This window comes from Micropterus dolomieu, linkage group LG23, assembly GCF_021292245.1.
Source record: "Micropterus dolomieu isolate WLL.071019.BEF.003 ecotype Adirondacks linkage group LG23, ASM2129224v1, whole genome shotgun sequence".
NCBI lineage: Eukaryota > Metazoa > Chordata > Actinopteri > Centrarchiformes > Centrarchidae > Micropterus > Micropterus dolomieu.
This window is the reverse complement of record NC_060172.1, coordinates 4,234,220-4,245,527: the sequence shown is the minus strand read 5'-3', so window position 1 is coordinate 4,245,527 and position 11,308 is coordinate 4,234,220. Positions and strand designations below refer to the sequence as shown.

Below are 11,308 nucleotides of genomic sequence, written 5' to 3'. Positions count from 1 at the left end.
AGTCAGTCAGAACTGAAGAAGTCCTTTGGATGAGGGACGAAACGTCTTCCAGTATCTTCAACCAAGTCCGGCTGCCCTTGATTTTAACCTTCGTTGGATATGCTGTTTATATTGCTTGTAATTGGGATGAAGTAAACATCTGTTGAGTATTTTAACATAAAATTGTTTGATTGTGTTGAATTAAAAACCCCAAAATGCAGCGGGTCCACCAGACCCACGAACACTGGCTGAATAACAAAAATATGAACACCACACAAGGGTTAAAGTCAAGGGCAGCTGGACTTGGCTGAAGATACTAGAACATTTTACAAACAGCTGAGTGTCTCTGAGTCTTCAGGTGAAAGACAGTCTGAACAGGTGACTCTTACGTTTCCCTGCACAATGTAGCTGTCGTCGTTGCGAATGTCTCGGGCCAAACCGAAGTCACAGATCTTTGCAACGCGACGGTCAGTCAGAAGGACGTTCCTCGCCGCCACGTCTCTGTGGATACACTGATGGAAAGACAGGTGGACGACAGGTGGACGACAAATAGACAGGTGGACAGACAGGTGGACGACAGGTGGACGATAGAAAAACAGGTGGACGACAGACAAACAGGTGGACAGACAGGTGGACGACAGGCGGACGATAGAAAAACAGGTGGACGACAGACAGACAGGTGGATAGACAGGTGGACGACAAATAGACAGGTAGACAGACAGGTGGACGACAGGTGGACGATAGAAAAACAGGTGGAAGACAGACAAACAGGTGACTGTTAGAAAAGCTGCTGCTGACTTATTTCGATGTAAATGTGATTGTGAGGACGTTTCTGCATCACGAGTCTTCACAAGTACAGTTCTTACATTCCTGGTAGACAGGAAGTCCAGACCCTGAGCCACCTGGTGGGAAAACCTCATGAGGTCACCAACAGTCAGGCTTTCAGTCTGCACACCTGAGAGACAGATGGACAGACAGTTAGACACGTCTGCACTCTGAGAATAGAGCTGCAGGTGTGTCCAGGTGTGTCTTGTGGTTGGTACCCAGGTGTGCTTGTCCTGGACTCAGAACGGGCTGCATCTCCTGATACTCTGAACAGCACGAGATCCCACTGTCACTGTAACACACACACAGGAGGCGAGGTCATCACAGGTGATGTCACCTCGCCAAAAATACAGGTAAAAATTAACCAGAAATTTTATTAATTATTATTATTAACAATATTATTAATATTATTGTTTTTATTGTATAGCTAATTATTATTGTCTTTTTATTATTATTTTTATTATTATTAATTATTATATAATAACAGTTTCTTGTTATAGCACAAAAATATTCAATTATTATTATTTTATCATTTTAATATAATTTATATTATCATTAATATTACTGTTATTTTTATATAATTTTTTTATTAATAGTAATTGTTTTTATTATTATTATTGTTTGTTTGTTTTTATTTTTAAATAATTATTAATTTCCTTTATTATTATTATTAATTGTTTGTTATATTTATTATTATTAATTGTTCATTAAAAACAAAGAACACTCATCAGACCTCCTGAGCCTGGCGTGCTGGGCGACCATGTTTTTGTAGAAGGCCTCCCCTTCCACTTCGTCCACTCTCAAAATGGACGCCATGAAGTCCTGAGCGTGAGCCCGCAGGAAGTTGAGCAGGTCACCATGGCTACAGTACTCCGTGATCATCAGCATGGGGCCTGGTGGGAGGGAGCGGGGTCAAAGGTTAGTCCCTGACAGGTTTATATTTGCTTGTAATTGATTAAAAGCGCCGTCACCTCCTCGAGTGCAGGCGCCCAGCAGGTTGACGATGTTGTCGTGGTAACCAAGATGGCTGAGGATCTTCAGCTCTGACATCAGAGCTTCGCGTTCCTCGGAGTGAGCGCTTGCTGTTCATCGACACACAGGAAACACAAGTCTGTAACAACAGCAACAACACGCCGTACACGTGATGACAATGAAGGTGAAGATTTGTGGACTAACGTTTGAGCATCTTGACGGCGACTCGCGTTGCGTTGTTGTCAGTTCCCAGACCGTACGCTGTCGCCTCGACGACCTTCCCAAATGCTCCCGAACCCAAAACAGCACCTGACAGATGGAGAGAAGGGAAACACTGAGGTCACTTCCTCCATCTGTTGGGGGATGGAGGGTCAGACTTTTATTTTGAAAAATCAATTAATTGTTGAGTAGTCGATTGTTTTGGTATTATAAAAAAAGGTGGCGTTTGGTGTCGAAGTGGCGGCGGTCTTGTACCGAGGCGGAGTTTGTCCCGGGGAAATTCCCACTTGTAGTTGTACGGCAGCTGGGTGGGGTCAACAAAGGTGTAGTAGTTCCCGTCGGTGCTCTCGATGATCTTCCAGCGGATCTCGTATCTGGGTTTCTGGGAGAAGAAGTAGAAACATGATGAAGCAGCGATGATCTGTTTAGTTCAGATAAAAACTTTGGCCCGTATCAGTCTGGAGTGTGAACTGTCCATGGCCCGAAAGTGACCCGCATCAGCAGAAGAATAACACGACGTCACGCTGTACGGAAGTAAACATGGCATCAGAGAGGTTAGCTCCGGTTAGCTCCGGTTAGCTCATACCTGCTAACCCTCCCGGGATCACATTTCTCCTGATTAATGACAAGTGTTCACAACTTTATGTCCTTTCCATTGCATTCATTACTGTTTCTGGTTCTGCCCCACGCCTCTCTCTCTTGGTGGATTTTGAGTCCTTTTAGGCAGGTCCCTCCGCTCGGCAGCCATCTTGGTCTCATCACATATTGATGCTTGTTCAAGGCCCTTTGGCGTCGCCTTTTAACACCCTGGGTACACCTTTGGCGCCATTTTAAATTTTTTTGGGCTCCACGGTCAAGTTAGCAACGCTTAGCAACAAAAATATGCAACATCCGGTTAAACTTTCAAAATAAAACGCTAGCGTTTCGAAACATCGCTACTTTGAAGCGGCACGTTATTCAAGTTGTGAAACGTTGCAGTTTGGTTTAGGCAAAAAGTACCTGGTTACGGTTCGGAAAAGATCCTGGTTTGGGTTAAAATATCTACTTGGGTCAGTTAACACGTAAGTTAACTAACGTAACTCGTGTTAACTTCAATAAAAATATTTAATGTTGACTTTTTGTTTCACACGGACCCCGGTCTACTGGTTCAAAGTCCAGGTTTTGGCCCTAATTCCACCCCAACCACCTCCTTACTCAGTCACAAACTGACGCTACAGGGCTTCCCCCACAGCGCTGAACTATGACGCTACAAGGATCCCCAGTGCGTTACAAACGGACGCCGATGGGTCTTGACCATGCGTCCATATCTGACAACGGGATGCTTGGTAAAGCCTCGATTATTTAAAAGTGGTTATCAGGGACTAGCAGGATCAAGTTTCTGTCTCTCGAGAGCCAGAACTGCACTTTCTCTGGTCACCATAAAACCTGCATGTAGAGAATCTGAACCAGTTTGATGACTTCGCCCCAAAATAAGGTTTGAAAAGCGTTTTTCCCCACAGGTTAGTGACGCATGCGTGGTAGACCCTGCTGTCAGTGGAACCACACAATTGGCTTTCTTGTAGGAGGGCCGAGATAACCACCATCTATGGTGTTACGGGCTTTCCCTAAAGAGCTGCATTGAGGATTCTTTCAGTGGCGTGTCTCCTCTTAAAACGTCTCTGATTTCAGATGGAAGAAAGACAATCTGTGAGCAGATGACAGTGAGGTCGATAACGAGGAGAAAGAGAGACACATTTTTAATTCTGGCTTTTGTGGAGCTTTTTTCTTCACCGCGACTCCGTCTAGTTGTGACGCCGGTCGCTCTAGAGTGACGTTAGAGTCACATGAACTCCTATCTGAATGTCCAGACTGAGGCCATATTACAAACAATCAGACCTGGATCTGATTTGGGCCACGTCTGAAAGTGGCTCAGATCTGACCTGAAAAATAGTTCACGTGACCTGGGCTGCTCACACCGGAACCAGATCTGAGTAACTTTGGCTGTAGTCTGAACGCAGTTCTTCAGGATGTGGCCACTTCACACAGAGTCTGATCTGGGCCACATTTAAACAATAATTAATCAGTCTGTGGTTCAGGGTTATGCTATATACCTGGATTTATTATCCCATCAGCAGTAAACGTACCTGTCTCCACTTGTAGACGACGACCAGTAAGAGCAGGAAGAGGACGGCGGCAGCACTCCCAGCTCCAATCAGAGCTGGAGTGAAGAACGTTTGAGGTTTTCTTGTAGGATCTACAAACGCTACGACAACAAGACAGCAGGTTCACTGTCACATACGAGTTCTTCCAACAACCCAAGTTTTTATAACAAGGGGCCACTTACGATGATGAAAGACTTGGCGAGACACTCCCACGTGGTTAGAGCTGACACACTCCACAGTGACATCATCAGCAGCTGACAGAGGGAGGTGACTTCTCACTTCTTCTTCCTCCTCCTCCTCCTGTGTGGTCACATCAGTTGGAGACACCTGATAGGTGAAGTCATCTCCACACCTGCATGGGAGGTTAAGGTCAGTTGTGTATTTTATTCTCATTTCTCAGTCATTTCAGCAGCTTGATTTAATTTGTAACTATGAAAACAATAATTTTTTATATTTAATGTTGGATGATTCGCCTCTTTAACATTGCGTCGAAATCTGGAACGTTGCCTAAAGAGAGGCCGATCCCAGTGTTGGTTCCCCCATTCAGAAAGGGGGACCAGAGAAGGAGTGCCAATTACAGGGTTAGGAGGTTATCACACTGCTCAGCCTTCCTGTTAAAGTCTACTCCAAGGTGCTGGAGAGGAGGGTTCGGCCAATAGTTGTACCTCGGATTGAAGAGGAACAGTGCTGATTCCGTCCTGGTCATGGAACAACGGATGACTGAAGGGGCCTGGAAGTATGCCCATCCAATCTACATGTGTTTTGAGGATCTGGAGGCGTATGACCGGGTTCTCCAGGGGGTATTGTGGGAGGTGCTGTGGGAGTATGCAAGATGAGGGGGGCCCTTTTAAAGACTATGCAATCCCTGTACGTCCAGGGCGAGAGCTGTTTCTGGAGTCCTGGCAGTAAGTTGGACTTGTTCCAGCCAGTGCTGGCACCAATCCTTTTTGTGATATATGGACAGGATAGTAGTCAGGTGGGGAGGGGTTATGGTTAAGGTTCGTTGGCCTGGGGATCTCATCGCACTCACTGGCCTGGTTTACAGCCGACTGTGAAGAATCAGGAATGAGGATTAGCACCTCCAAATCTGAGGCCATGGTTCTCAGCGAGAAATCGATGGAGGGCTCACTCTGGGTAGGGAATGAGTCCTTACCCCAAGTGAAGCAGTTCAAATACCTCAGGGTCTTGTTCACGAGTGGGGTAACAATGGAGCAGGAGAATTGGAAGCTGCTGGGGCGGTCCTGCGTTCGCTCTATCACACCGTTGTGAGGAAAAGAGAGCTGAGCCGGAAGGAAAAGCTCTCGATCTACAGGGCAATTTATGTTCATACCTTCGCCTGTGGTCATGAAGGCTGGGTCATGACTGAAAGAACTAGATCACAGTGACCAAAATGGGTTTTCACAAGAGGGTGGCTGGCCTCTCCCTAAGAGATAGGGTGAGAAGTCAAGTCATCCGTGAGGAACTTAGAGCCCGCTGCTCCTTGGCATTGAAAGGAGCCAGTATGAAGTGGTTCGAGCATCTGGTAAGGATGCCCCCTGGGCATCTCCCTAGGGAGCACATCCAGCTGGGAGGAAGCCTCAGCGAAGACCCAGGACTAAAGCACTGGCTGGTTTTATCTTTTGCTAACCATCCAGACCGCTCAGATGGTCTGGGATCAGGTCTGCTTTCCCCAGAATCAAAACTAAAAATGGAGAAGCAGCGTTCAGTTTTTCACTGAAACTGGTTTATGAAATTCACCAGATGTCGTTAAGAGAACTCTTTTTAGACCAAAATAAAACAAGCCTAAACAAGTCGCAGCAGAACAGGAGGTCAAAGAACACAAAGCAGAGACATCATGAGAGAATTCACTGTCACAGGAGGTTTGTAATGCACTCTGCAGCCTGCAGGGGGCGCTACATCACTGTCAGTCAGGTTGGTACGTACGTGTCCAGGACCCTGGGGCAGGTGTACCAGAGGATTGTGGGTAGTGGATATCCAGAGCTGCTGCAGGTCAGAGTGTTGTTCTCCAGACGGACAGCCGCGCTTGGAGATCCTGAGAGATTTCATTAAAATTTTATTATTTTATACATTTGTTCAAACCACAACAAAATGAGGACCAGGATGAAAGAAAAGCTCTGCTTGATAATTCTCCGATACAGGTTGTCAAATTTATAGATCATGTGATCATCAGAAGGAGAATAAAGAAAAGCTTTGGCATTAAGGAAGATGGGAAAGAAGAAGAGGAGGATGTGAAAAAGAAGAAGGAACAGGATAAAGAGAAAGAGGAAAAGTCTCTTACGGTAAATTCGGAGGTCGATGTTCTGCGAGCCATTGAAGAACCTGTTAGAGAAGTGGAACGAGTAGCGTCCACGGTCGTCCTGACGAAGCCGCCGCAGCAACAAACTCGCCTCCGACCTGCAACAAAAAACTCCACCTGAACAAACCTAAAGGTGGTGTTCAGAAATCTGATCATGCTAACCTGTAGCTGTTAGCATGATAACCGTTAACCGTTAATATGCTGACCTGTAGCCAATCGCAACGTAGCTTTTCTGGTACACCGTGTTCTTGTTGCCAATGTTAACGTTTGTTGGTGTCGTCCAGTGCTGGTTCCTGATTGGAGGATACGCCTCCATCACAAAGGTCAGTGTCACATCACGACCTTCATACAACTCCACTGTTCTGCTGCCGCTAATGTGTGCACTGCCAGGCCCATTCACATCCATTCTATTGGTGCTAACGTTAGCAATTAGTTCCCAGTTCACTTGCAGTGAAATGCTGCTGCTGTTAGTTTCTAGCTCTCCTTGCAACGCCATTGGCATGCTACTAATGTTAGCAACCAGGTCCCCATTGACCTCTATGGTCTTGTTGTCAGCAGGCTGCACCAGCTGCAGGTAGATTCTCAGGTAGGGACCATCTAGTGAGGAAGGAGAGGAAGAGGAGTCAGTCTGTCTTTCGTCATGCTGACACTAACTTTCTAGATTTTTCCACCAAACATTCTTACCCACAACTATGAGGTGTGCAGTTGCCGTGGCGACTCCTTCTTCATTGACAGCAGTACATGTGTAGGTTCCGCTGTGTGTTTGACTGACACCTGAGACCGTCAGAGTGCTGCTCGTGTAAGGTCGGGTGTTCTTATAGTGACGGCTGACGGTGACGTTCAGTGTCTGGAACAAACCAAACAACCGATGAATATCATTTACAGACAGTCTGGAGAAAATGACACATGGGTGACCTCTGACCTTTGAGTTTACGTGTGTCCAGGTGACATTGTAGAAATGGTTGTGGTTACTGGTCAGACAGGTGAGCTCAAAATTCTCTCCTTCTATTCGGACCAGTTCTTTCTGGCTGACAGAAAGGGAGGGAGGGTGACGCAGCCCTGCACACAGACAGGTAGACAGACAGGTCACCGGGGGGACAGGTAGAACCAGAGACAGACAGGTAGACAGACAGGTCATCTGGGAGACAGGTAGAACCAGAGACAGACAGGTAGACAGACAGGTCATCTGGGAGACAGGTAGAACCCAAGACAGACAGGTAGACAGACAGGTCATCGGGGGGACAGGTAGAACCAGAGACAGACAGGTAGACGGACAGGTCACCGGGGGGACAGGTAGAACCAGAGACAGACAGGTAGACAGACAGGTCATCTGGGAGACAGGTAGAACCAGAGACAGACAGGTCATCTGGGAGACAGGTAGAACCCAAGACAGACAGGTAGACAGACAGGTCATCGGGGGGACAGGTAGAACCAGAGACAGACAGGTAGACGGACAGGTCATCAGAGGGACAGGTAGAACCCAAGACAGACAGGTAGACAGACAGGTCTTACTGGGGATCACCACCAGGCTGAGAGTTTCGGATCTGAACTGCCTTCCGTCCTTCCAGCCTGAACAAACGTATTGTCCATTGAACAACCTCAGCAGGTGTCGGATTAGGGCTCCTCTCTGGCGATCAATGGTGACGTTCATGCCATACGGCAGGCCCCGCTCCTCTGATTGGAAGGTGAGGTTAGTGATGGACGGGTCGGTCAATAGACACTTGAACAGGAAGTCCTGGCCCTCCTTAACATTCGGTGCCGAGCGAGGTGTGACGAACACACTGGAGGGGTCAGCAGGGTCTGAGAGAGGGGCATTATTGGAAGTGGTCATTTTTTGGGGAGATGATGAATTCAACAAATCTACTGTTAGCAACATTTACCTCTAATACACATCCGACAGGCTAACTCCATGCCATCTTTCACACAGGCCCTCAAAACCCACCTTTTCAAGACTGCATACCCCAGTTAACTGTCTTCCCCTTTTTCCCTTCCTCTTCTTTTTTAACCAATTACTTTCATCTTTCCCCCATAAAGAGTCTTTGAATACTTTGAAAAGTGCTATATAAATCTAATTTATTATTATTATCAAAAGAATCAACCTATTCTCACCCTATCTCTTAGGGAGAGGCCAGCCACCCTCTTGTGAAAACCCATTTTGGCCGCTGTGATCTAGTTCTTTCAGTCATGACCCAGCCTTCATGACCACAGGTGAGCGTATGAACATAAACCTGACCTTACCTTTGATGTACAGGTGGATCCAGGTGTCCAGGTGTCCCAGGCTCCTGTTGGTGTACCCACAGCGGTACGTCCCGGTGTGTCTGGGGTTCGACCTCCTTACCTCCACCGGGTCCAGCATTCTGTCGTTGTACATCATGCGGAAGGCAGTGCTGGTCCAATGGACCGAACCGTTACCATGGCAACTGAGTTTGAAGGGTGACCCGGCGGTCAGAACCACCTCAGATTGGTTAGGTTGGAAGACAGAATTCAGACGGATCCGCAGAGGACTTGGAGGACCTGTAACAAACAAACGGTAAATCAGTTCAACAACACCACCAAATAACTAACATTAATGAGGGGGATGAGGGTGGCGATGGTACAGTGGATTTGACACATGCCTTTGGTGTGGGAGACCCGGGTTCGATTCACTGCGACACATCCACCAATGTGTCCCTGAGCAAGACACATAGCTGCTCCAGAGGTGTCTGACATATATAGCAATTGTAAGTTGCTTTGGATAAAAGTAAACTGAATATATGTAATGGACAGGCTGCGCCCACATGTGGCAACCGAACACACGTGATGATGGGTGGGGTTACACATACTACACCTGGACACCAGAAACAGCCACACAAAAACCAGGGCCAGTTCAGTGAGCTGATCAGTATCTTCTATATCACCACTGGATCACTTGAATGTGGAAAGCTTGTTGTCACATCGTCCCCATCTTTGTTGAGATAATTAGCATTCTCAGATTTAAATGTACTTGAGTGAGGTTATATCTTATTGAACATGGAAGTCGTTTACTGATACCATCGACATTCCCAAATGTTGAGTTGGAGGAGGCGTTAACAGCTCAGCTGCTAACAGCTGATTGGTTATCTCCAGGTTGTCGCTCCCCCCACATCAGAGGAAACGACATGGCTGACCTCCTCAGTGGCTTATGTCCCAACCCGTTCTCATCCTGTGGCATCACCTATGGATGCTTGGTCAAGACTCCTTGGCTTTTTAACACCCTGGATACCTTTAAGCGTCATTTTAAGGCACCAAAACTACTTTGTTAGGTTTAGGCAACAAAATTGGTCAGAGATTATGGTTTGGGTTAAAATAACTACTGACATGAATTAAATTATGTAAATTCAGTAACTAAAAAGAATCAGTGTTTCAATGAGTGAGTTTTTGTTTCACACAGGAAACGAACACCGGCCCCTTGGGTGAAAGTCCTGACCCACCTGTCCACCCCAACCTTACTCTGACTTTCTGTTATTTATACTAGCTTTACAACTTTCAAACATGAGTTTGTGAATCCATTTTGTATTTGTGGATCTCAGGTCTACGCTTTCACAATGTATTGATACTTTACAGATGTTTCTTACTTGTGAATTTGTTTGTCTGCACATCGGTTTTATGTTTCTTAAATAGTTCACAAATCTTGTAATTTTGTATTTGTGGAAGGTGTTTCATGTTTACAGATTAGATATTTTAACACAGATTGTTGATCCGAATAATATTAAGATGAATCTCTCTTCGTAATAGTGAAACATTTAGCTGTAAAGATATTTGCTTCAGGAGTTTGTAGAGACGAAATCTTGTTTTTGGGAAACATGAATGAACCGAATGTCACGAGCCATCCTGTAGTTGTTGAGATATTTCAGTCTGAATGAAAGTGGTTTCTCCTGAGTATCACCTCAGAAGTCAGTTTAAAGAAACACACACTACCACTGGATGGATGATGTAACACAACTTTATTTAAAATAAGCAAAGACCAAGCAATTAGAAAAAAAACTTCTGTTAACTTTATGAAACTCGTTGTTTCAGTAAAGTAAGGAAAACAAATATTAATGCTGAAGTTTGATTATTAGTGTGTTTACTGACTGGCAGCAGGTAACTTAGTGGTTAGCTGGTTAATAACTGACAGTCTTATTGGTTAGCTGGTATAAAAAATCATTGGCCAGCTCAGTAAGAACAAATCAACCCTATTGGCTGGTTTAGAACTTGTGTAAGGACAGACGGAGGTTCTCATTGGCGAGCAGGAGGGTTCTTTGATATTTCCTGCAGCTGGGTGGCGATGCGGGACGTCTGCAGGAGTAAAGCCTGATGATTTTCAACCAGCAGGCTCTGGTGACGAGCCACATTCTGCAGATCCTGGATCTGCTGGGAACCCTGGGGACACAAAGTCAGAACAAGGTGAGTTCAGCTAAACTGGATCAGACTACATGTAATGTTACCCGTCAATGATGAGGTAATGTGTGACCAAACCAAACTAAAGCTAACCTAAACATCATATAAACTAAACTAAATTAAACTTAACTAAACATCAGATAAACTGAACTAAATTAAATATCAAATATACTAAACTAAATACACTAAAAACTAAAACAAAATTACTCTAAACACAAGATATGTTTAGCTTAACTAAGCTCTATTCAACTCAACTCAAGCTAAACTAAACATCAGATAAACTAAACGTAAACTTAAATAAACCAAACCAAAGTATATCTAAAGTAAATTAAACTAAACTAAACATCAGATAAACTGAACTTAACTAAACTAAATTAAACATCAAATACACTAAAAACTAAAACAAAAAAAAATGTTTAACTTAACTAAACTATATTCAACCCAACTCAAGCTAAACTAAACATCAGATAAACTAATC

General features: G+C 45.1%; 1 protein-coding gene across 1 annotated transcript; it reads right to left on the bottom strand.

The window, feature by feature from the left end:
* Positions 1 to 284: 284 nt before the first annotated feature.
* csf1rb (colony stimulating factor 1 receptor, b) lies at positions 285 to 9,686 on the bottom strand. The gene is made up of 17 exons (XM_046039513.1): positions 9,674 to 9,686; positions 8,671 to 8,946; positions 7,945 to 8,232; positions 7,355 to 7,491; positions 7,117 to 7,279; positions 6,639 to 7,029; positions 6,415 to 6,530; positions 6,060 to 6,168; positions 4,319 to 4,488; positions 4,119 to 4,237; positions 2,251 to 2,377; positions 1,981 to 2,085; positions 1,776 to 1,886; positions 1,538 to 1,697; positions 1,023 to 1,096; positions 846 to 934; positions 285 to 491 (listed from the first exon to the last, which is right to left on the bottom strand). The coding sequence occupies exons 1-17, from the start codon at positions 9,684 to 9,686 to the stop codon at positions 306 to 308; spliced, it is 2,634 nt and encodes an 877-aa protein (XP_045895469.1). The 3' UTR covers positions 285 to 305.
* Positions 9,687 to 11,308: the final 1,622 nt, after the last annotated feature.

Bases quoted from the DNA above. Each gene is read 5' to 3' on its own strand.
- csf1rb (XM_046039513.1), bottom strand. The intron at 6,531-6,638 runs GTCAGCATATTA...TTTTTGTTGCAG, and splicing joins TACGTTGCGATTGGCTACAG to GTCGGAGGCGAGTTTGTTGC. The intron at 1,887-1,980 runs GTTAGTCCACAA...GTCGATGAACAG, and splicing joins CGCCGTCAAGATGCTCAAAC to CAAGCGCTCACTCCGAGGAA.